This window comes from Coregonus lavaretus (genome assembly GCF_964263955.1).
Source record: "Coregonus lavaretus genome assembly, chromosome: 7".
Lineage (NCBI taxonomy): Eukaryota > Metazoa > Chordata > Actinopteri > Salmoniformes > Salmonidae > Coregonus > Coregonus lavaretus.
In genome coordinates, this window is record NC_139994.1 from 5840387 (window position 1) to 5866616 (window position 26230).

General features: G+C 46.4%; 1 protein-coding gene across 1 annotated transcript in view; it reads left to right on the plus strand.

Moving 5' to 3' along the window:
- The window catches only part of LOC311132870 (rho family-interacting cell polarization regulator 2-like), a gene marked incomplete at its 5' end in the record, with an annotated part of 97760 nt that overhangs the window by 65571 nt on the left and 5959 nt on the right, over positions 1-26230 (plus strand). Inside the window, 9 exons of the mRNA XM_084166227.1 lie at positions 18831-18980; positions 19175-19238; positions 19728-19771; positions 20394-20519; positions 20850-20998; positions 21630-21759; positions 22571-23022; positions 23135-23399; positions 24579-24748. Coding sequence (XP_084022353.1) covers positions 18831-18980; positions 19175-19238; positions 19728-19771; positions 20394-20519; positions 20850-20998; positions 21630-21759; positions 22571-23022; positions 23135-23399; positions 24579-24748 — 1550 coding nt within the window. The remainder of the gene's footprint in view (positions 1-18830; positions 18981-19174; positions 19239-19727; positions 19772-20393; positions 20520-20849; positions 20999-21629; positions 21760-22570; positions 23023-23134; positions 23400-24578; positions 24749-26230) is intronic.

Consider the following 26230-nt stretch of genomic DNA (forward strand, 5'->3'; position numbering starts at 1 on the left):
GTGTTCATGTGTGTTGTCTGTTCTGTTTTGGCACCCTGTGGAGAGTCTAGGGGCCTCGGGGGAAAGAGATGAATCGACTGGTCCTGTTTCTAGTCTGGGTGGGGGTGGTGGCAGCACTACATACTGACACAGGGAGAGTCGGGGATGATAATGGGGCACATTGTCATTGCTAGTGATGAATGAACACTGGGGGGTTTCTGAATAAGAACAACACATAAAGATTTCTCATATACAGTTTTGACCAATGTGGTAAGACTACTTTGTTGTATTTTTTGAAAGTCGACCACATGGTATTATTAAATGGACAAGGGACAATGCATGCTGGGAGCATGAGTGTTCTAAAGTAGGCAGCCAGCTGATGCCTAGCTCTGGGTGGCGGACTACTGACACACACACACAAAGCCCACCCCCCACACACACACACACACACACACACACACACAGTCACACACACACACACAGTCACACACCCCAACACAAAGCCAGCCCAGCCGTCAGCAGATAGCTAACTAATGAGATTTATCTGAGTAACGAACTCAGCCAGGAGAATCACCAGACTGACTGACTGCCCTATGAATCACTGATGATATCAGGGAATTAAACCTACATCCACAGTCTACCTTATCATTTCATCCACAGTCTACCTTATCATTAAATCTACATCCACAGCCTACCTTATCATTAAATCTACATCCACAGTCTACCTCATCATTACATCCACAGTCTACCTCATCATTACATCCACAGTCTACCTTATCATTACATCCACAGCCTACCTCATCATTAAACCTACATGCACAGTCTACCTTATCATTACATCCACAGTCTACCTTATCATTACATCCACAGTCTACCTTATCATTACATCCACAGTCTACCTCATCATTACATCCACAGTCTACCTTATCATTACATCCACAGCCTACCTCATCATTAAATCTACATCCACAGACTGATTGATCTCATTAGATCACAGGGAGACGAGGAGTTCAAATTAAACCCACATTTGTGGTGCCTTGTCGCTCCAAGCGTTAATTGTCCTCAAACTCTATAGACTTTTAAAGGGAAAATCCACTCCAAAACTATATTTTGGTATTTTTGTCATTTGTCCACTGTTGATATAGTCCCAAAATGTTTTGCATTTTAGCAGTCAGGTTTTTGCTTCATCATGATGATGATGATGATGATGATGATGATGTGGCCGGTGACACTTTGCTTCCTGAAAGTCCAATATCTTAAACTTGACTGCTGACCTGTAAAACATTGTGAGACTGTATCAACAGTGGACTAATGAAAAAAATACCCAAATATTGTTTTTTAGTGGATTTTCCCTTTAATGTTTTCTAACAGCATGCTGCTCATTATCAGTCTGTCAAGTTGTCAACACACTCCTAACACATGTGACAAGAGCCCTTGTGTGTCAGCCTAACGGTGCAGGACTATCTCTCAGCGGTAACTGTGATACAGAGAGCTTTGCGACACACACCGCAGTATACACACACACACACACACACACACAGGAAGTAGCGCAGGGCCAAACAGGAAGTGGTGATTGCAACAGGGGGGGGGTGAGGGGAAGAAAGGGAGGGGACAGTCACCTCTTTATCTTGTTCTTCTGAAGAAAATAAATGAATAGAGCCTGAAAAGAGGACTACACATGGATAAATAAGAGTTCATTTGAAGTGTGTGTGTGTCACTGTGTGTGTGTGTGTGTGTGTGTGTGGATGTCACTGTCCGTGTGTGTGTGTGTGTGTGTGTGTGTCTGTGTCATTGCGCTTGCACTAAGACCAACCCAGTTGGAGACAGAATGGCCACCCCTCAGGGTACCAGCTGCCAGGAGGTACTAAACCATCGCCTGTCAGAGATTATAAGCTGTGAATGACGCACAACCATCCCTGTGTCCTTTCTTCAACACATCAGGCAGTCCAAAGTGATGCCTGCCCTGTCTGCAGATGAGAAGTGTAATTGGGGAGCAGGTGGTATGAATCAGCTCTGTGATGTTGCCTTGCTTAGATGTGTGTGTGTGTGTGTCTGTGCTCACCGGTACTGCCCAGCCCTCATTAGAACAATGAGGGCTAAATATTGAAGGCCAGAAAGCTGGGACTACCAGGCACCTCCTATTCCCTTTCAGTGTGTGTGTGTGTGAGGACGGCCTTGCCGGTGGTTCCACATCACTAGTCAGGTGATGTCGTGGTGTCTCTGTCCCCCTGTCCCCTCCTCCACAGACAGAGGCCTGGGTCACATGGTACCTAGCTACCTCAGACAGCCTGGCCTGACACAGACCCTCCTTCCCTTGGTGCTGGCTTATTCATTAACAAACGGTTTCCCACAGACACACATGCTATTTGCATAGAGGGTCCCACTTTAAATTAAATGTAACTTTTAAGGCCTTTTAATAAGAAATTATTCATGAGCAAATGTCATGCTACTGTGTGTGAAGGTTATGCCAATGTTCATAGGATGCAGTTGGACAATAACACATACATACAGTTTATTAAGCGTTTATAGATATTATTATACATTATCTAGGTGAAATTCTGTTCCCTCTGATACTGAACATCAGTAGATCAGTCCCTCAAGTTGTCTGTGTGTTTGTTTGGGATCCGGGCCTATCCGCCTGTTCTTTGATCGGCCCTCCCCTCCCCTCAGGGAGTACTACATGTGTTTGGTGTGCCTGGGCTGCAGGCCTTAGTATGTGTAGTATAATCTCTGCCCTGCTAGTCCCTGGTGTAATCTAGAGGGGAAGGGTAAATCCACACTAGCCCAGATGATGAACATAACGTAAGAGGATTTCCTTTAGAATTATATTTTGGTTTGGATGTTTTCTGGCTAAAGACATATCCTTTTGGTCCTCTCTTTCCTGATGATGTTTGGATGTTGGTTGGCTAAAGACATATCCTTTTGGTCCTCTCTTTCCTGATGATGTTTGGATGTTGGTTGGCTAAAGACATCCTTTTGGTCCTCTCTTTCCTGATGATGTTCGGGTGTTGGTTGGCTAAAGACATATCCTCTGGGTCCTCTCTTTCCTGATAATGTTTGTTGTTTGTTTGTTTGTTTGTGGGTTAAATCCACTTTTGTGAGTTCCTCTTTAAACCTAAGAGGACAAAAGCCACAGAAGATTAAAGACATAAAGCTTCCCCCTCTATTGCCAGCTGTGTGTGTGTGTGTGTGTGTGTGTGTGTGTGCATGCCTGCCAGCCTGCCTCAGCTGCTGTCGCACAGTGTGTGTGTGTGTGTGTGTGTGTGTGTGTGTGTGTGTGTGTGTGTGTGTTACGTGTGTGTGTTCGTGCGTGCGTGTCCCTCTCTCAGGGTGTGAGCACTGGAGCCCACAGAATGTGTTGTTTCCTTATTTAGCCCAACAGCCCATCTGCCCAACACAGTGTTTTCGCTACAGTCTCCATTTTGAATAGCCTAGCCAGTCACCCTGTCCTTCATTTCCTGGGGCGATGGGTGGGTGGAGGAGGGTGACACTTAGGGCTACGGCCTCGGGCCCTGAAATATGGTGATACGTTATCACAATCTCTAGAGAGGCTTTTGCCACTATGAACTCTTTAAACTTTGTCACTTTAAGAACACTTAAAGAACTTACTTAAAGTGATATTACCACAGATAAAAGAGAATCAATCAAACCAAAAATAATTAATAGAAGTGTGAACTGCCAATACTTTTTGATTGAGACTATGTTAGCCTTCCTCTGTCTGGTCTAGGTCAGGAGAATGAATAGTGCAGTCTAATGGTAGTGGAATAATGCAGTGTCATGGTTTCTCCCCTGCAACATCTATCAGCCGTACAGGCATCCCATCTTAGACTGACTGACAGACAGCGGGTGTCAATGACTGACAGACAGCGGCTGTCTGTCTCTGCCCACTCCCCCAAGTCCCCATTCCTCAGATACCACTTGGTGACCTGAATCCTATAGGGAAAAGTTGGCACAGAGGGTCTGGTTCCTGCGCTCTCCGCCTGTACAATCTTTTAAAGTTATTTGACATAGTTATAGAGTTAATTGACACGGAGACTTCATTGTTAGAATTCATTTTAATCTTTGATGGAATTCATCACAAGCTTCAAGAGAAATGAGATTAAATCAAACACAGATTTGCAGATGTTATCGCAGGTATTTCTAGCTCCAACAGTGCAGTAATATCTAGCAATACAATAACCAAAACGTGTAAATTAGTTTTGAAAAGAAATATCAGAACAAGCACTTGTAAAGGACGTCACGCTGCTTGCTTAGCGAGTACCACTTCCTCCCGATTCGGCCCATACATGGCGCAAACTTGGGACCTCTGCCTCACAAACACACGTGACCATCCTCCAGCAAGCGTCTTATTCGATCTTACCACCTCAACAGCTAGCTAATGAGGCGACGCAAGCGGGACGCTGAAGGCTGAGGAGGAAGTCTCACACATCCCCATGTGCTACACAATGTCAGAGACAATGTCAGAGAGTCATCTTCAAATCCCTCATTGGCTCTGACTCAGCTCTTTCTCCCCTCTCTGACTCAGCTCTTTCTCCCCTCTGACTCAGCTCTTTCTCCCCTCTGACTCAGCTCTTTCTCCCCTCTCTGACTCAGCTCTTTCTCCCCTCTCTGACTCAGCTCCTTTTCCTCTCTCTGACTCAGCTCTTTCTCCCCTCTCTGACTCAGCTCTTTCTCCCCTCTGACTCAGCTCTTTCTCCCCTCTCTGACTCAGCTCTTTCTCCCCTCTCTGACTCAGCTCTTTCTCCCCTCTCTGACTCAGCTCTTTCCAGAGAGAGGAGAATAATAGTTGTAGTTGAGGTGTATGTTTACGAGCTGTACAGTTCAGCTGCACCCAAATAAACAGCCCACCACATACCACAGACAGGTAGGGGCGGGGTGGGGAGTGAGGCTGGTGTGGGGGTGAGGGAGACCTTGGGGTACATGGCTGTTGTGGTGGGGTCGGTTGGATGATGCTATGAGGGTTGCTGGGACAGGGTGGGGTTTCTCTCTTAGTATCCAAACATGACAGATCCACTGCACATTATCACATCAACCCTTGACATTGTCCTACTAAATTAATATAGTTTATCATCCTCCTTCCACCACATGCTGTGGCTGCTATGATTGTCAAGGCGTTGGGATGCGATTGGCCCATTTCCCCTCCGTTTCCCCTAATGAGAACCTTAGCCTGCAATGCATCAATATTTCACTGAGCTTCACGGCGACGCCTGAATATTTCCTTTTGATTTGGCCCGCTCCAGGTGTTTGTTTATGCCTGCCAGACAGTTACAGTAGAGTATGGTCTCAGTACAGTAGGGGAGTCACATAATCTCACTGTCAGGCACAGGGAGGGATGGAGAGTGAGTTAGCTTGCACATATTTACGCTCTCCCTCTATTCGGTCTCTCTCCCTTCCTCTCACGTGGATTAATGCTGGGCCACCACAGTATATTTCTCTCCAGCTTTCTGCTAGGTGTGTGGGTATTAGAAAGTGCTGGCGGAACAGACTGAAGTCAGTCAGCTGGCCAACAATCGCTAAACGCTGTCTGCAGCTCCCCACCACGGGGGGTATTCCACAGGGTGACCCCACGTGAATGGGACGGCACACTAACACTGCAGGCACCGTTTACACTGCTCCACTCTGTCTGTCATCCTCTGTCTCTTCACCTCTGTTTCCCCTTTAAATTCAATGGGCTTTCGTGGCATGGGAAACATGTTTACATTGCCAAAGCAAGTGAAATAGATAATAAACAAAAGTGAAATAATCAAAAACAGTAAACGTTACTCACAAGTTTCAAAGGAATAGACGTGACAGTACCCCCCCCCCAGCGAAGGTGGAAATCTCGGATGATGTTGGGATCTAGAATGTCGTCCACCGGAACCCAACACCGCTCCTCTGGACCGTACCCATCCCAGTCCACCAGGTACTGGAGCCGACTGCCACGATGTCGGGAGTCTAGGAGGCTTCTGACGGCATAGGCGGGGCTTCCCTCGATGTCCAGGGGAGGCGGAGGGGTGTCGTGGGGGACGGCTTCAGCCAGGGGACCAGGAACCACCAGCCTGAGGAGGGACAAATGAAAAGAGGGTGAGATCCGGTAATTATTAGGGAGCTGTAATCTATATGTTACCTCATTGACCCTCCGTAGGACCTTGAAGGGCCCCACAAACCGGGGGCTCAGCTTCCGGCAGGGCAGGCGGAGCAGGAGGTTCCTGGTGGAGAGCCAGACACGATCAACAGGATGGAACACGGGAGCCTCATTGCGGTGGCGGTCCGTCTGATCCTTCTGATGGTGGATGGCGCGCTGGAGCCTCAAGTGGGCGGCGTCCATCATCTCCTCTGCGCGTCGGAACCACTCGTCAACTGCAGGGGCCTCGGTCTGGCTCGGAGTCCACGGAGCCAGGGCCGGCTGATATCCCAGGACGCACTGGAAGGGAGTCAGCCTGGTGGAGGAGTGACGAAGTGAGTTCTGGGCGTATTCCGCTCAGGGAAGGAACCGGGCCCACTCCCCCTGCCGGTCCTGGCAGTGACTCCTATGGAACCTCCCCAGCGCCTGGTTAGTCCTCTCCACCTGCCCGTTAGACAGAGGCTGGTACCAGGATGTGAGGCTGACCGTGGCCCCCCAGCTTCTCCATAAAGACCTTCCAGACCCGCGACGCTTACAAGCAGGAAGCACAAGTGACTCGGTCAATAAAGAAGTGGTCAGATGACGCTGATGCTAAGCTACAGGACTGTTTTGCTAGCACAGACTGGAATATGTTCCGGGATTCTTCCGATGGCATTGAGGAGTACATCAGATAAGTCACTGGCTTCATCAATAAGTGCATCAATGACGTTGTCCCCACAGTGACCATACGTACATACCCCATCCAGAAACCATGGATTACAGGCAACATCTGCACTGAGCTAAAGGGTAGAGCTGCCGCTTTTAAGGAGTGGGACTCTAACCCGGACGCTTATAAGAAATCCCACTATGCCCTCCGACGAACCATCAAACAGGCAAAGCATCAATACATTACTAAGATTGAATCGTACTACACCGGCTCTGCCGCTCGTCGGATGTGGCAGGGCTTGCAAACTATGACAGACTACAAAGGGAAGCACTGCCACGCTGCCCAGTGACACGAGCCTACCAGACGAGCTAAATTACTTCTATGCTCGCTTCGAGGCAAGCAACACTGAAGCATGCATGAGAGCATTAGCTGTTCTGGACAACTGTGTGATCATGCTCTCCGTAGCCGATGTGAGTAAGACCTTTAAACAGGTCAACATTCACAAGGCCGCAGGGCCGGACGGATTACCAGGACGTGTACTCGTAGCATGCGCTAACCAACTGGCAAGTGTCTTCACTGACATTTTCAACCTGTCCCTGATTTGAGTCTGTAATACCAACATGTTTCAAGCAGACCACCATAGTCTCTGTGCCCAAGAACACTAAGGTAACCTGCCTAAATGACTACAGACCCGTAGCACTCACATCAGTAGCCATGAAGTGCTTTAAAAGGCTGGTCATGGCTCACATCAACACCATTATCCCAGAAACCCTAGACCCACTCCAATTTGCATACCGCCCCAACAGATCCACAGATGATGCAATGTCTATTGCACTCCACACTGCCCTTCCCCACATGGACAAAAGGAACACCTATGTGAGAATGCTATTCATTGACTACAGCTCAGCGTTCAACACCATAGTGCCCTCAAAGCTCATCACTAAGCTAAGGATCCTGGGACTAAACACCTCCCTCTGCAGCCGGATCCTGGACTTCCTGACGGGCCGCCCCCAGATGGTAAGGGTAGGTATCAACACATCTGCCACGCTGATCCTCAACACGGGGGCCCCTCAGAGGTGCGTGCTCAATCCCCTCCTGTACTCCCTGTTCACCCATGACTGCATGACCAGGCACGACTCCAACACCATCATTAAGTTTGCCGACGACACAACAGGGGTAGGCCTGATCACCGACAATGGTGAGACAGCCTATAGGCAAGAGGTCAGAGACCTGGCCGTGTGGGGCCAGGATAACAACCTCTCCCTCAACGTAATCAAGACAAAGGAGCTGATTGTGGACTACAGGAAAAGGAGGACCGAGCACGCCCCCATTCTCATCGATGGGGCTGTAGTGGAGCAGGTTGACTGCTTCAAGTTCCTTGGTGTCCACATCACCAACAAACTATCATGGTCCAAACACACCAAGACAGTTGTGAAGATGGCACGACAAAGCCAATTCCCCCTCAGGAGACTGAAAAGATTTGGCATGTGTCCTCATATCCTCAAGAAGTTCTACAGCTTCACCATTGAGAGGATCCTGACTGGTTGCATCACTGCCTGGTATGGCAACTGCTCGGCCAAACAAAAACCCACAAATTCTGACAAACTCCAAGCATTGATTATGCAAGAATGGGCTGCCATCAGTCAGGATGTGGCCCAGAAGTAAATATTCACTCTTTGCATAAACTTAATGTAATTGTCAATAAAAGCCTTGGACACATGGAATGCTTGTAATTATAATTCAGTATACCATAGTAACTTTGTGAAGACCAATACTTGTCATTCTCAAAACTTTTGACCACGACTGTACACTACCAGTCAAACTTTTGGACACACCTACTGATTCAAGGGTTTTTCTTTATTTTTACTATTTTTTACATTGTAGAATAATAGTGAAGACATCAAAACTATGAAATAACACATATGGAGTCATGTAGTAACCAAAAAAGTGTTAAACAAATCAAAATATATTTTATATTAGCCACCCTTGATGACATCTTTGCAACCACTTGGCATTCTCTCAACCAGCTTCATGAGGTAGTCACCTGGAATGCATTTAAATTAACAGGTATGCCTTCTTAAAAGTTAATTTGTGGAATGCGTTTGAGACACTCAGTTGTGTTGTGACAAGGTAGGGGGGGTATACAGAAGATAGCCCTATTTGGTAAAAGACCATGTCCATATTATGGCAAGAACAGCTCAAATAAGCAAAGAGAAATGACAGTCCATCATTACTTTAAGACATGAAGGACAGTCAATATGGAAAATATCAAGAACTTGGGACCTCGGAACAATCCGGAAAAGTTTCTTCAAGTGCAATCGCAAAAACCATCAGGCGCTACAGGTCCCCTGTAGTTCAGTTGGTAGAGCATGGCGCTTGCAACGCCAGGGTTGTGGGTTCGTTTCCCACGGGGGGGCAGTATGAAAATGTATGTACTCACTAACTGTGAGTCGCTCTGGATAAGAGCGTCTGCTAAATGACTAAAATGTAAATGTAAAATGAAACTAGCTCTCATGAGGAACGCCACAGGAATGGAAGACCCAGAGTTACCTCTGCTGCAGAGGATAAGTTCTGTAGAGTTACCAGTCTCAGAAATTGCAGGCCAAATAAAAGTCAACGACACATCTCAACATCAACTGTTCAGAGGGGACTGTGTGAATCAGGCCTTCATGGTCGAATTGATGCAAAAAACCCACTACTAAAGGACACCAATAATAAGAAGAGACCTGCTTGGGCCTAGAAACGCTAGCAATGGACATTAGACCGGTGGAAATTTGTCCATGGTCTGGAGTCCAAATTTGAGATTTTTGATTCCAACCGCCGTGTCTTTGTGAGAAGTGGTGTGGGTGAACGGATGATCTCTGCATGTGTAGTTCCCACCGTAAAGCATGGAGGAGGAGGTGTTATGGTGTGGGGGTGCTTTGCTGGTGACACTGTCTGTGATTTATTTACAATTCAAGGCACAATTAACCAGCAAGGCTACCACAGCATCCTGCAGCGATACACCATCCCATCTGATTTGGGCTTAGTGGGACTATCATTTGTTTTTCAACAGGACAATGACCCAACTGACCTCCAGGATGTGTAAGGGCTTTTTACCAAGAAGGAGAGTGATGGAGTGCTGCATCAGATGACCTGGCCTCCACAATCACCAGACGGCAACCCAACTGAGATGGTTTGGGATGAGTCGGACGGCAGAGTGAAGGAAAAGTAGCCAACAAGTGCTCAGCATATGTGGGAACTCCTTCAAGACTGTTGGAAAAGCATTCCAGGTGAAGCTGGTTGAGAGAATGCCAAGTGGTTGCAAAGCTGTCATCAAGGGTGGCTATTTGAAGAATCTCAAATATAAAATATATTTTGATTTGTTTAACACTTTTTTGGTCTCTACATGATTCCATATGTGTTATTTCATAGTTTTGATGTCTTCACTATTATTCTACAATGTAGAAAATAGTCAAAATAAAGAAAAACCCTTGAATGAGTAGGTCTGTCCAAACTTTTGACTGGTACTGTACATATTACCTCAATTACCTCAACTAACCTGTGATCCCGCACATTGACTCTGTACCGGTAATCCCTGTATATAGCCTCACTACTGTTATTTTACTGCTGCTATTTAATTATTTTATTTATATTTTTTACTGATCACTTATTTTTCTTAAAACTGCATGGTTGGTTAAGGGCTTGTAAGTAAGCATTTCATTGTAAGATCTATACCTTTTGTATTCGGCGCATGTGATAAATAAAATGTGATTTGATTTGATTAGTGAACAGAGCCCCAGGACCAGCTTGCTTAGGGGACTCCTTCTCTAGGTTAATCTCTCTGTAGGTGATGGCTTTGTTATAGGTGGCTTGGGAATCGCTTCCTTTTAGGTGGTTGTAAAATTTAACAGCTCTTTTCTGGATTTCGATAATTAGAGGGTATCGGCCTAATTCTGCTCTGCATACATTATTTGGTGTTTTACGTTGTACGTGGAGGATGTTTTTGCAGAATTCTGAGTGCAGAGTCTTAATTTGGTGTTTGTCCCATTTTGTGAATTCTTGGTTGGTGAGCGGACCCCAGACCTCACAATCTTAAAGGGCACTGGGTTCTATAACTGATTCAAGTATTTTTTGCCAGATCCTAATTGGGATGTCAAATGTTATGTTCCTTTTGATGGCGTAGGAGGCCCTTCTTGCCTTGTCTCACAGATCGTTCACAGCTTTGTGGAAGTTACCTGTGGTGCTGATGTTTAGGCCGAGTTAGGTATAGTTTTTTGTATGCTCTGGGGCAACGGTGTCTAGATGGAATTTGTATTTGTGGTCCTGGCAACCGTACCTTTTTAGGAACAACATCATTTTTGTCTTACAGAGATTTACTGTCAGGACCTAGGTCTGACGGAATCTGTGCAGAAGATCTAGGTGCTGTTGTAGGGCCTCCTTGGTTGGGGACAGAAGCACCAGATCATCAGCAAACAGTAGACATTTGACTTCAGATTCTAGTAGGGTGAGGCTGGGTGCTGTTCTACTGCCCTCGCAATGTGTTGATATATAGTGGGGAGAACAAGTATTTGATACACTGCCGATTTTGCAAGTTTTTCTACTTACAAAGCATGTAGAGGTCTGTAATTTTTATCATAAGTGCACTTCAACTGTGAGAGACGGAATCTAAAACAAAAATCCAGAAAATCACATTGTATGATTTTTAAGTAATTAATTTGCATTTTATTGCATGACATAAGTATTTGATCACCTACCAACCAGTAAGAATTCCGGCTCTCACAGACCTGTTAGTTTTTCTTTAAAAAGCCCTCCTGTTCTCCACTCATTACCTGTATTAACTGCACCTGTTTGAACTCGTTACCTGTATAAAAGACACCTGTCCACACACTCAATCAAACAGACTCCAACCTCTCCACAATGGCCAAGACCAGAGAGCTGTGTAAGGACATCAGGGATACAATTGTAGATCTGCACAAGGCTGGGATGGGCTACAGGACAATAGGCAAGCAGCTTGGTGAGAAGGCAACAACTGTTGGCGCAATTATTAGAAAATGGAAGAAGTTCAAGATGACGGTCAATCACCCTCGGTCTGGGGCTCCATGCAAGATCTCACCTCGTGGGGCATCAATGATCATGAGGAAGGTGAGGGATCAGCCCAGAACTACACGGCAGAACCTGGTCAATGACCTGAAGAGAGCTGGGACCACAGTCTCAAAGAAAACCATTAGTAACACACTACGCCTTCATGGATTAAAATCCTGCAGCGCACGCAAGGTCCCCCTGCTCAAGCCAGCGCATGTCCAGGCCTGTCTGAAGTTTGCCAATGACCATCTGGATTATCCAGAGGAGGAATGGGAGAAGGTCATGTGGTCTGATGAGACAAAAATAGAGCTTTTTGGTCTAAACTCCGTGTTTGGAGGAAGAAGAAGGATGAGTACAACCCCAAGAACACCATCCCAACTGTGAAGCATGGAGGTGGAAACATCATTCTTTGGGGATGCTTTTCTGCAAAGGGGACAGGACGACTCCACCGTATTGAGGGGAGGATGGATGGGGCCATGTATCGCGAGATCTTGGCCAACAACCTCCTTCCCTCAGTAAGAGCATTGAAGAAGGGTCATGGCTGGGTCTTCCAGCATGACAATGACCCGAAACACACAGCCAGGGCAACTAAGGAGTGGCTCCGTAAGAATCATCTCAAGGTCCTGGAGTGGCCTAGCCAGTCTCCAGACCTGAACCCAATATAAAATCTTTGGAGGGAGCTGAAAGTCTGTATTGCCCAGCGAACAGCCCCGAAACCTGAAGGATCTGGAGAAGGTCTGTATGGAGGAGTGGGCCAAAATCCCTGCTGCAGTGTGTGCAAACCTGGTCAAGACATACAGGAAACGTATGATCTCTGTAATTGCAAACAAAGGTTTCTGTACCAAATATTAAGTTCTGCTTTTCTGATGTATCAAATACCTATGTCATGCAATAAAATGCAAATTAATTACTTAAAAATCATACAATATGATTTTCTGGATTTTTGTTTTAGATTCCGTCACTCACAGTTGAAGTTTAACTTGTTCTGGAAAGCGGTGTTGGGGGAAAAACATACAACATAAAATCCATGTACACAAACAACAAGTGTGCAGTAAATATTGGCTAAATATTGGCTAAAAATACACACATTTCTTTCCACAGGGCCATGGGGTGAAACAGGGATGCAGCTTGATCACCACCCTCTTCAACATACAGTGGGGAAAAAAAGTATTTAGTCAGCCACCAATTGTGCAAGTTCTCCCACTTAAAAAGACGAGAGAGGCCTGTAATTTTCATCATATGTACACGTCAACTATGACAGACAAATTGAGAAAAGAAAATCCAGAAAATCACATTGTAGGATTTTTTATGAATTTATTTGCAAATTATGGTGGAAAATAAGTATTTGGTCACGTACAAACAAGCAAGATTTCTGGCTCTCACAGACCTGTAACTTCTTCTTTAAGAGGTTCCTCTGTCCTCCACTCGTTACCTGTATTAATGGCACCTGTTTGAACTTGTTATCAGTATAAAAGACACCTGTCCACAACCTCAAACAGTCACACTCCAAACTCCACTTTGGCCAAGACCAAAGAGCTGTCAAAGGACACCAGAAACAAAATCGTAGACCTGCACCAGGCTGGGAAGACTGAATCTGCAATAGGTAAGCAGCTTGGTTTGAAGAAATCAACTGTGGGAGCAATTATTAGGAAATGGAAGACATACAAGACCACTGATAATCTCCCTCGATCTGGGGCACCACGCAAGATCTCACCCTGTGGGGTCAAAATGATCACAAGAACGGTGAGCAAAAATCCCAGAACCACACGGGGGCACCTAGTGAATGACCTGCAGAGAGCTGGGACCAAAGTAACAAAGCCTACCATCAGTAACACACTACGCCGCCAGGGACTCAAATCCTGCAGTGTCCCCCTGCTTAAGCCAGTACATGTCCAGGCCCGTCTGAAGTTTGCTAGAGTGCATTTGGATGATCCAGAAGAGGATTGGGAGAATGTCATATGGTCAGATGAAACCAAAATAGAACCTTTTGGTAAAAACTCAACTCGTCGTGTTTGGAGGACAAAGAATGCTGAGTTGCATCCAAAGAACACCATACCTACTGTGAAGCATGGGGGTGGAAACATCATGCTTTGGGGCTGTTTTTCTGCAAAGGGACCAGGACGACTGATCCGTGTAAAGGAAAGAATGAATGGGGCCATGTATCGTGAGATTTTGAGTGAAAACCTCCTTCCATCAGCAAGGGCATTGAAGATGAAACGTGGCTGGGTCTTTCAGGATGACAATGATCCCAAACACACCGCCCGGGCAACGAAGGAGTGGCTTCGTAAGAAGCATTTCAAGGTCCTGGAGTGGCCTAGCCAGTCTCCAGATCTCAACCCCATAGAAAATCTTTGGAGGGAGTTGAAAGTCTGTGTTGCCCAGCGACAGCCCCAAAACATCACTGCTCTAGAGGAGATCTGCATGGAGGAATGGGCCAAAATACCAGCAACAGTGTGTGAAAACCTTGTGAAGACTTACAGAAAACGTTTGACCTGTGTCATTGCCAACAAAGGGTATATAACAAAGTATTGAGAAACTTTTGTTATTGACCAAATACTTATTTTCCACCATAATTTGCAAATAAATTCATAAAAAATCCTACAATGTGATTTTCTGGATTTTTTTTCCTCATTTTGTCTGTCATGTTTGACGTGTACCTATGATGAAAATTACAGGCCTCTCTCATCTTTTTAAGTGGGAGAACTTGCACAATTGGTGGCTGACTAAATACTTTTTTTCCCCACTGTATGTTGAAGAGGGTGGTGATCAAGCTGCATCCCTGTTTCACCCCATGGCCCTGTGGAAAGAAATGTGTGTATTTTTAGCCAATATTTAGCCAATATTTACTGCACACTTGTTGTTTGTGTACATGGATTTTATGTTGTATGTTTTTCCCCCAACACCGCTTTCCATCAATTTGTATAGCAGACCCTCATGCCAAATTGAGTCAAACACTTTTTTGAATTCAACAAAGCATGAAAAGACTTTGCCTTTGATTTTGCCTTTGATTTTGTTTGTTTGTTTGTCAATTAGGGTGTGCAGGGTGAATACGTCGTCTGTCGTACGTTAATTTAGTAAAAAGCAAATTTGACATTTTCTCAGTACATTGTTTTCACTGAAGAAATGTACAAGTCTGCTGTTAATGATAATGCAGAGGAATTTCCCAAGGTTGCTGTTGACGCATATCTCACGGTAGTTATTGGGGTCAAATTTGTCTCCACTTTTGTGGATTGGGGTGATCAGTCCTTTGTTCCAAATATTGGGGAAGATGCCAGAGCTAAGGATGATGTTTAAGAGTTTATAGCCAATTGAAATTTGTGGTCTGTATATTTTATCATTTAATTTAGGATACCATCAACACCACAGGCCTTTTTGGGTTGGAGGGTTTGTATTTTGTCCTGTAGTTCATTCAATGTAATTGGAGAATCCAGTGGGTTCTGTTAGTCTTTAATAGCTGATTCTAAGATTTGAAATTGATCATGTATATGTTTTCGCTGTTTGTTCTGACTGACGACTGATCCGTGTAAAGGAAAGAATGAATGGGGCCATGTATCGTGAGATTTTGAGTGAAAACCTCCTTCCATCAGCAAGGGTATTGAAGATGAAACGTGGCTGGGTCTTTCAGCATGACAATGATCCCAAACACACCGCCCGGGCAACGAAGGAGTGGCTTCGTAAGAAGCATTTCAAGGTCCTGGAGTGGCCTAGCCAGTCTCCAGATCTCAACCCCATAGAAAATCTTTGGAGGGAGTTGAAAGTCTGTGTTGCCCAGCGACAGCCCCAAAACATCACTGCTCTAGAGGAGATCTGCATGGAGGAATGGGCCAAAATACCAGCAACAGTGTGTGAAAACCTTGTGAAGACTTACAGAAAACGTTTGACCTGTGTCATTGCCAACAAAGGGTATATAACAAAGTATTGAGAAACTTTCTCAAAAATCCTACAATGTGATTTTCTGGATTTTTTTTCCTAATTTTGTCTGTCATAGTTGACGTGTACCTATGATGAAAATTACAGGCCTCTCTCATCTTGTTAAGTGGGAGAACTTGCACAATTGGTGGCTGACTAAATACTTTTTTCCCCCACTGTAACTCCACCATTCCTACCGATAATATCATTTACGAAGATTATACCTTTTTTTTTAAATTTCTCAAAAAATAACATTTAAAAAAAATCAATTAGTACATTTGAGTTTAACCACAATATTTGTTGCAATATTTGTTCTGTCATTTCTGGAGGATTAAATTGAAATTGCAACCAACTTTCTATGGCTTGTTTTAGAAATAGTGACATTTGGGAGATGATTTCCTTTTCAAATACCTGAAAGTGAGGGGTTGTAAACTGAATAAAGGGAAAAAGTCCCTTCTTGAACATTGGGTGAGACAATCTTACTAGTTTGCTAGAGAACCAGTTCGGATTTAAGTATAATTTTTATATGACTGAAGCTTTTAGTGATAGGTCTAATGCTTTAATATTTAATAATTTCTGTTTTCCGAATTCATATTCATTATATTAATAGGCCCGTTTAATTTTGTCTGGCTTGCCGTTCCAAATAAAATGGAGTATTTTTTTCTCATATAATTAAAAAAACTGTTCGCTAGGTGTAGGCAAGACCATAAGCAAATAGGTAAACTGGGATAATACTAAAGAGTTAATCAGGGTGATTTTTCCACAAATTGACAGGTATTTACCTTTCCATGGTAGCAAGATCTTATCTATTTTTGCTAACTTTCTATTAAAATGTATTGGAGTGAGATCATTTATTTCATATGGGATATGTATTCCGAGTATATCCACATCACCATCAGACCATTTTATTGGTAATCTACAAGGTAATGTAAAAATTGTATTTTTTAGTGATCCAATACGTAATATAGTACATTTATCATAATTTGGTTGTCCGCCTTCTGTCCCCTATCAACACTTTTTAAACTTTTGGTGCCAACGAGAATGACATAAGAAAGAAGTCAAGATGACTAGCTTGATTGAGTCTCCGCCATGTATATCTCACTAGATCAGGATATTTAAGCCTCCATATATCTACTAGTTCTAATGTATCCATGACATTCACGATTTCCTTAAGAGCATGAGGGTGATTGTTTGTAGTGTGATTTCCTTTACGGTCCATTGAGCTATTTAAAACTGTATTATAATCTCCCACCATAATAATAGAGTCTTGAATTGCTTGCAAGGTCAATAATTTATTATATATATATATATATATTCAAAGAAGTGTGGATCATCATTATTTGGTCCTTGTTATAGAGCCAGAAAGATTGGAGAATCTCCATTTTGGATAGATAAGTCATATTGTTGTTTGTTTAGTGTGTTCCAATTTTCACGGAAGTGGTTAGATTCAATGTATTCTTCAATTACATTGAGCTGATTTCTGATGTGTTGTTCCTTCTTTTTCTATAGTGCATTTCTGTATTGTTTTAGTGATTTACCATAGTGAAGGCTTAGACTCAGGTTTTCTGGGTGTCTATGTTTTTGGTTGGATAGGTTCTCAATTTCTTTCTTAGGTTTTTGCATTCTTCATCAAACTATTTGTCATTGTTTTGAATTTTCTTAGGTTGTCTGCTAACATTTTTAGATTTGATAGGGAAGCTGAAAGGTAAAATATACTGTTTAGGCTTTCTACTGCCAAGTGTACACCTTTACTATTACAGTGAAATGTTTTGTCCAGGAAGTTTTCTAAAAGGGACTGAATTTGTTGTTGCCTAATAGTTTTTTAGTAGGTTTCTACACTACTTTCCTTCCATCTATAGCATTTCTTAATATTGTGCAGTTCCTTTGGTTTTAATGCCTCATGATTGAGTATGGCTCTGTTCAAGTAGACTGTGATTTTTCTGTGATCTGATAGGGGTGTTAGTGGGCTGACTGTGAACGCTCTGAGAGACTCTGGGTTGAGGTCAGTGATAAAGTAATCTACAGTACTACTGCCAAGGGATGAGCTGTAGGTGTACCTACCATAGGAGTCTCCTCGAAGCTGACCATTGACTATGTACAGACCCAACGTGCGACAGAGCTGCAGGAGCTGTGAACCGTTTTTGTTGGTTGTTTTGTTATAGTTGTGTCTAAGGGAATACTGTCACTTCCAGGTAGGTGTTTGTCCCCCTGTGTGCTGAGATTGTCAGGTTCTTGTCCAGTTCTGGCATTTAGGTCGCCACAGACTAGTACATGTCCCTGGAAATGGTTGATCTCCCCCTCTAGGATGGAGAAGCTGTCATCGTTAAAGTATGGGGATTCTATTGGGGGGATATAGGTAGCACACAGGAGGTAGCACTCTGTTGAGATCATTTCCTTATTAATTTCTAGCCAGATGAAATTTTTTCCTGTTTTTACTAATTTAATAGAGTGGGTTAGGTCTGCTCTATACCAAATTAGCATACCCCCTGAGTCTCTTTCCTGTTTCACACCTGCTAGTTTGGTGGATGGGACTACCAGCTGTCTGTAACCTAGAGGACTACCAGCTGTCTGTAACCTGGAGGACTACCAGCCGTCCCTTTTTTCTCTCCTCAGTCCATGGGTTTAGCATAGTTAATATGAAGGGGGATGTCGGTCAGTGTGCTGTGCTGTGCTGTAATCTAAATGTGATCAAGGGTCTGAGACGCTGGGTTGCTCATCATTCTGTCAGACATGGTAATCAGCCTTCCCCGGAGGCAGACTCAGTCCCTCATGTAGCCACCACAGCGCTCTAGAATGATAATTCATCTGCATGCTGAATATTTAGTATCTTTATGTAAGAGGGAGGATGGATTAGATTAGCTTGTTTCAGGCCCAGGGCTTCTGTTTACGCTGTATGGAACATCACAAGCTTCCAAGACTGTTATTGCACGATCAGTGCAGAATGTGTCGACTATGTGTGTTTGCGTGTGCATACTTTAATATAGGTCATAAATCTGTAACCCTTTCTTTGCTGTGTATATTTTAAGTCTATAACCCACTGCTTTCTGTACTTTCTACATGTCTAAGTGTGTAACCCTCTCTCTGATGTGGTGTATAGATTTGAACTGTAACCCTCTGTGTCCCCTGTAGGTGGATGAGCTGTATGAGGCGTTCTGTATCCAGCACAGGCTGAGGGAGGGAGCCAGTAAGATGAAGCAGGCCTTCTCTGCCTCTCCCTCCACCAAGGCCACCAGAGAGAGCATGTCAGAGGTCAACCGCAGATACAAGGAGTACACAGAGGTATAGATACATGCACGCATGCGTGCACATACACAAATATACTGTGTAATCATCAGTCCATTCACCGTCACCATACGATCACCCACTGAGATCTAACACAGTTCTGGTGCCTGATGTCAGAGTTTGATGAATGAGTTTGGTTTGTCTCCAGTTGTTTTTAGTTTTTGTGCTGATCCTTCTCCTTTCCTCCTCAGGATATGAGCACGTTAGAGGGGGAGCTGGAGAACATGTTGGGGGAGTTCCATATCAAAATGAAAGGTAAGACGGAGGCCAGTGGAACAGCCGTTAGAGTAGAGGTATCGCATAGGGAAGACTGGAGACAAACGAGCAATGATTGATTTTACACAACAATTATCTCCATCTCTCTCTCTCTTTCGCTGTCTCGCTCTCTCTCTCTGTCTCTCAATCTCTGTTTCTCTTCCCCCTCTCTCTCTCTCTCTCTCTCTCTCTCTCATCCCTCTCTCTCTCTCTCTCTCTCCCCATCTCTCTCTCTCTCTCTCTCTCCACCCCTCTCTCTCTCTCTCGCTCTCTCTCTCGCTCTCTCTCTCCATCCCTCTCTCTCTCTCCATCCATCCCTCTCTCTCTATCCATCCCTTTCTCTCTCTCCATCCATCCCTCTCTCTCTCTATCCATCCCTCTCTCTCTCTTTCCATCTCTCTCTCTCTCTCTCTCTCTCTCTCTCTCTCTCTCTCTCTCTCTCTCTCTCTCTCTCTCTCTCTCTCTCTCTCCATCCCTCTCTCACTTCAGGTCTTGCTGGCTTTGCTCGTCTCTGTCCAGGAGACCAGTATGAGGTGAGTTAAATGAATGAGGCCCTCTCTACATCACAAGTAGACAACTATATATTTCCCAATCTGCGGACTGGCTCCAAAACGGCACTTCTGAATTGATCAAAACGACTGTTTCATGGTTCTTAACTTCTGTCTCCTTGGCTCAGCATCTATCTCTAACTGCTGTCTCTCTCTCTCCCCCCCTCTCTTTCTCTCTCCCCCTCTCTCTTTCTCTCACCCCTCTCTCTTTCTCTCACCCCCTCTCTCTTTCTCTTACCCCCTCTCTCTTTCTCTTACCCCCTCTCTCTTTCTCTCACCCCCTCTCTCTTTCTCTCACCCCTCTCCCTTTCTCTCACCCCCTCTCTCTTCCTCTCACCCCCTCTCTCTTTCTCTCACCCCCTCTCTCTTTCTCTCACCCCCTCTCTCTTTCTCTTACCCCCTCTCTCTTTCTCTTACCCCCTCTCCCTTTCTCTTACCCCCTCTCCCTTTCTCTTACCCCCTCTCTCTTTCTCTCACCCCTCTCTCTTTCTCTCACCCCTCTCTCTTTCTCTCACCTCTCTCTTCCTTTCTCCCTCTCCACCCTCCTTCCATCTCTCTCTGTTTCTCTCCCTCCATCCCTCTCTCCCTCCCTCCATCCCTCCGTCAGATCTTTATGCGGTATGGGCGTCAGCGCTGGAAGCTGAAGGGGAAGATAGAGGTGAACTCCAGACAGAGTTGGGACGGAGAGGAGATGGTTTTCATGCCCCTCATCACAGACCTCATCAACATCAAGGTACACATGACATTGCTATATCATATGATGCGGTTGGTTTGCTGAAATGTTAAATACCTATCCAGGCGTTCTGAGATCTGTCATGAGTCTGCAATGTATTCCGTTTTGAATTCTACCCCTGTCAAACCATTTCTGAGGGCAAACCACAGTCCTCCAAAGGTTCTGAAGCCAAATTACCTTTGACCCCTGGTCCCAACATTCTGTCTTTGGTCCAATCAGGTGACAGAGCTGAAGGTTCTAGCCACACATCCTGGTGGGAAGTGTGATCTGACCTCTAACTTCCTGTCTCTGGTCCAATCAGCTCTAACTTCCTGTCTGTGGTCCAATCAGGTGACGGAGCTGAAGGGCCTGGCCACTCACATCCTGGTGGGCAGTGTGATCTGTGAGACCAAGGATCTGTTCACCGCCATGCCTCAGGTGGTGGCTGTAGACGTCAACGACCTGGGAACCATCAAACTCAACCTGGAGGTCACATGGTTGTAAGTCAGTGTTTCCTAAACCAGGGGTCGTGACCCCATGTGAGGTCGCCTGATTTGAAAATGGGGTCGTGCGAGATAAACTCGCTTGATTCATAGAACCGGGGTTACTTCAGTAACCTCTGGTAGCCGCTAGATGTGGTTGTAATGAACAGAGCAGTTTGTGTTTTCTACCTACAAATGTGGCTCAATATTTACGAACCTTTTAAGCTACAAAATATTATGACCCCTTCACTGAAAGAAAAAAGTTTGGGAACCCCTGTTGTAAGTGGACTTCATTAAATGTCTATTTGAGTGTGTACATGTTTTTAAGGTATGACTAGTGACTGTTGAATCTGAATCAGTTCACATGGAGTTATTAGTGTTGTCAAGGAGCAGAAAAACATCAACAACAACTTAAAAACAGCAAAACAAAGCATCCTTTAGGACGTAGTATTATAAACTACACAATACTACAGCGGTTAGTTACATCAGTGTATGTTGTGTAAGTGATGAAGTTATGCTGTAACGCTGCCCTCTTCTGGAGAACCTGGGTGTCTGCTCCAGTGTTACGGCAGCATTAACCTAGTAGTTTATAGTTATTTAATGGACTCCTTTCCCCTTCTGACTGTCTCTCTGTTCTCCCCCCATGCAGTCCATTCGATGTGGAAGACCTGACCCTGTCTTCAGGGAACGTGAGCAAGGCCACCGCCCTCCAGAGGCGGGTGTCTGTGTACAGCCAGGGCACGCCTGAGACACCCACCTTCCAGGACCAGTCCTTCTTTGTGAGTACCGCACAGAGCCTCCTCTCCCTGGGGTGGGATAGGGGAGGGGAGTGGGTGTCCCATTGCTGTCTTATAACACATCACACTGCTCACAGCACTGGATTCCTCATTGCACTAACCCACTAACACAGCCCTTGTGTTGACTGGATTGCTTTAAACTGTGAAACCAACAGCTTATGTCTGTCTATGAATGCAATGCAATGGCCAAGTCTGACTAACCCTAACCCACCCACCCACCCACCCTCCCTCCCTCCCTCCCTCCCTCCCTCCCTCCCTCCCTCCCTCCCTCCCTCCCTCCCTCCCTCCCACCCAACATCCCTCCCACCCAACATCCCTCCCTCCCTCCCTCCCTCCCACCCATCCCTCCCTCCCTCCCTCCCTCCCTCCCTCCCTCCCTCCCTCCCTCCCTCCCACCCAACATCCCTCCCTCCCTCCCTCCCTCCCACCTCTCACCTATTCCTCCTCCCGCCCCTGCCTCCCCTGCTCCCTGTGTGTGTGGTAAAGAAGTGGCACCCCCGTCCCTCCCCGACCCAGCATCGCCTGTCCTTCCTCCACGGCCTGAGGAACTCCCTGTTAGAGAAGCTGAGACGCAGTCGCTCCTTTGGCGACCTGGCCTCCCTCCGCCCCAGGCCCAAGTCCAGCCTGGAGGTGTATGTGAGTGAGGTGTGCTACGCTAGGGCTAGTCCTGTTTACCCCTGCCTGTGTGGCTGTGCCTGCTTATTTGTTAGCATGGAGTGGCTTGTGTCAGCCTGTGTAGAACAGTAGAAGTAGTAAAGAGTTTGCTGTGATGCTCTTCTCTCTCTCTCTCCAGTCCACCCTCCCTGACGACGTCTTTGAGAACGGTGGGTGTGGCAATGCCGAGTGCAAGCGACTCTCCTTCACCTTCTCCGATACTTCAGTCTCCTCCCCCAGCCTCGCCCCCGGCCAATCCAACCCTGAAATCACCGTCACGCCCCCTGAGACCTACCCCCAGTCCCAAATCCCCAACATTGAAGTCACCAAGGAAGAGACTGTTCGAATACATGCAGACGTAGTGGAAGAGGCAGAGGAGGGTGAGGAGGAAGAGGAGAGTAGCGGTAGCAGCGGCAGCGTGAGTGCCAGCCTGGTCAGCGAGGAGGCAGAGGCAGAGTGGGAGAGGGCGGAGTCCCAGTGTAACGGAGGCTCCGTCTCTCTCTTCTCGCAGCGGCAGTTGTCTGCGGTCGCTCCTGGGGGTGTGTTTCTGGACCACACTGCGCCGGACAGGGATGAAGATGAGGATGACAGGTAACAGATTTATGTTTTGTCTTTATGATGTGCAGAGGCCAAACAAATCTCCCCTATAGGGACAATGAAATTGTATTGTAACGTATTCTATTAAATGGTATTCTATTGTTAGCTCAGAGCTGCTGAAGCCTGTAGAACTTGACACTGAAGAACCAGGCAGCTTGACCAGGCAGCTGGTGAGGAGGCTGACATCGTCTGACATTCTGCCCGAGGCGGGGGTTCTGAGCTGGGCTGGGGAGGGGAGCAGGGCCTTCCTGGAGAGCAGCCTGGAGGAGACCCTGCAGAGTCTGCTACTGAGGCTAGAGTCACTGGGACAACGCTGTAGAGAGCTGCAGGACCTGGAACAGGAGGTGATGCGCCTGGAGGACCTGCTCAAGGTGAGGCCTGCACTTTCTCCTCAAGCAACTGTGTGTACATCACAGGGTTGGGGGTCAATGCAATGTTAGCTGAATTTGACATTTCATTTCTCCGTAGGAATTCATTTCAATTCCTGAATTGACTTCAGACAGAATTGACCCCAACCCTGGTGCATTACCTGTTACATTTGACATTTTAGTCATTTAGCAGACGCTCTTATCCAGAGCGACTAACAGGAGCAATTAGGGCTAAGTGCCTTGCTCAAGGGCACATCGACAGATTTTTCACCTACTCGGCTTGGGGATTCGAACCAGCGACCTTTCGGTTACTGGCCCAATGCTCTTAACCGTTAGGCTACCTGCAGTTCAAACTGGGGCTACATTGTTTGTGTTGCTTTTTATGGAAATGTATTATCTGCTGAGAATTTTGTACGAGCGGTAGTTTATGTTAGTTGTTTATGTACACAAGTTGTATTGTGACTGTAGCCTAATTGTAGCCTTGAGATACAGTTCGATCCCCTATGGCTGCAAGTCCTCTCTCCCTCAGTAGGAGGCCAACCTATCCCCTATGGCTGCAAGTCCTCTCTCCCTCAGTAGGAGGCCAACCTATCCCCTATGGCTGCAAGTCCTCTCTCCCTCAGTAGGAGGCCAACCTATCCCCTATGGCTGCAAGTCCTCTCTCCCTCAGTAGGAGGCCAACCTATCCCCTATGGCTGCAAGTCCTCTCTCCCTCAGTAGGAGGCCAACCTATCCCCTATGGCTGCAAGTCCTCTCTCCCTCAGTAGGAGGCCAACCTATCCCCTATGGCTGCAAGTCCTCTCTCCCTCAGTAGGAGGCCAACCTATCCCCTATGGCTGCAAGTCCTCTCTCCCTCAGTAGGAGGCCAACCTATCCCCTATGGCTGCAAGTCCTCTCTCCCTCAGTAGGAGGCCAACCTATCCCCTATGGCTGCAAGTCCTCTCTCCCTCAGTAGGAGGCCAACCTATCCCCTATGGCTGCAAGTCCTCTCTCCCTCAGTAGGAGGCCAACCTATCCCCTATGGCTGCAAGTCCTCTCTCCCTCAGTAGGAGGCCAACCTAGTCTGATACAGTTCGATCCCCTATGGCTGCAAGTCCTCTCTCCCTCAGTAGTCTGGCGTTACCAGACAACGTATTCAACCCACACCCTGCAGGCTTTTTCAGGGTCTGATCTCTCCCTCAGTGCCGCCTCCCGGGCCACAGGAGCAGGTCGTCCAGCCTCAGCCTGATGGTTGAGAGCGCCCTGGAGAGCTTTGACTTCCTCAACACCTCCGACTTCGACGACGATGACACGGGTGATGACCAAGCCCTCCACCGCACCGTGTTCTTTGACATGGAGGCGGAGAGCATCGGGTGAGTCAGGAGGGAGGGACGGGAGGAGGAGGAAGTCCCCTCCCCGGTCCTCTCTCTAGTCTACTACCCCCTCTGTCCCTGCCTGGAAGATGGTGGTAGTGGTGGTGACCCTGCCTCTCCTTCCATCTGTCTTCTAACCCCACTGTCCCTCCACAGCTCTCCACAGCTCTCCACGGCCAATGAGATTCTACTGGGCCTGTGTGTGTGTGTATCTGTGTGTGTGACTAACCCAGGCTGTCTCTCTCCCCCATCTCTCCCCCCCCCCCCCCATCTCTCTCTCCCTCCATCTGACTCTCTCCCCCTATCTGTCTCTCCCCCATCTCTTTCTCCCCCCATCTGTGTCTCTCTCCCCCATCTCTCTCTCCCCCATCTCTCTCTCCCCCCTATCTGTCTCTCTCTCCCCCCTATCTGTGTCTCTCTCCCCCCCATCTCTCTCTCCCCAATCTGTCTCTCTCCCCCCTATCTGTGTCTCTCCCCCATCTCTCTCTCCCCCTATCTGTGTCTCTCCCCCCAACTCTCTCTCCCCCATCTCTCTCTCCCCCCTATCTGTGTCTCTCTCCCCCCTATCTGTGTCTCTCTCCCCCCTATCTGTGTCTCTCTCTCCCCCCATCTGTCTCTCTCCCCCATCTCTCTCTCCTCCATCTGTCTCTCTCCCCCATCTGTCTCTCTCCCCCATCTGTCTCTCCCGCCCTATCTGTGTCTCTCTCTCCCCCATCTGTCTCTCTCCCCCATCTGTCTCTCTCCCCCATCTGTCTCTCTCCCCCATCCCCCCCCCATCTGTCTCCCCCCCCATCTCTCCCCCCTATCTGTCTCTCCTCCCCTCCTGTCTGTCTCTCCAGTCCTGTGCCTCTGTGCAGTGGAGTCAGGTTAGCAGTCTCAGGCAGGTGTAGGTTATCTCTGGGTTAGCAGTCTCAGGCAGGTGTAGGTTATCTCTGGGTTAGCAGTCTCAGGCAGGTGTAGGTTATCTCTGGGTTAGCAGTCTCAGGCAGGTGTAGGTTATCTCTGGGTTAGACTGTTGTCTTGTGACTGTGTCCTGTATGTTATGTGGTGTGATTGTGAATGTTGTCGGTCCTCTGTGCAGGCCTAACAGTGTTCAGGCTTGGTTTGTTTGTCTATGTCCCATGTGTCTCTCTGGCCATGTCCCTCTCATATCTTCTTCTTCTTCTTCTTCTTCTTCTTCTTCTTCTTCTTCTTCTTCTTCTTCTTCTTCTTCTTCTTCTTCTTCTTCTTCTTCTTCTTCTTCTTCTTCTTCTTCTTCTTCTTCTTCTTCTTCTTCTTCTTCTTCTTCTTCTTCTTCTTCTTCTTCTTCTTCTTCTTCTTCTTCTTCCTTGTCTTCCTGTTAGTCTCTGGCACCCACTTCCTGTCCAAGTCACAATCACTCGATACATAAGTAGCATTTTGTTAGCCAGTAAATGATTGTCTGTACCATAGCCTCTATATTACGATGGAAAAATTACTTAAAGGTGCAATATGCAGGAAGCG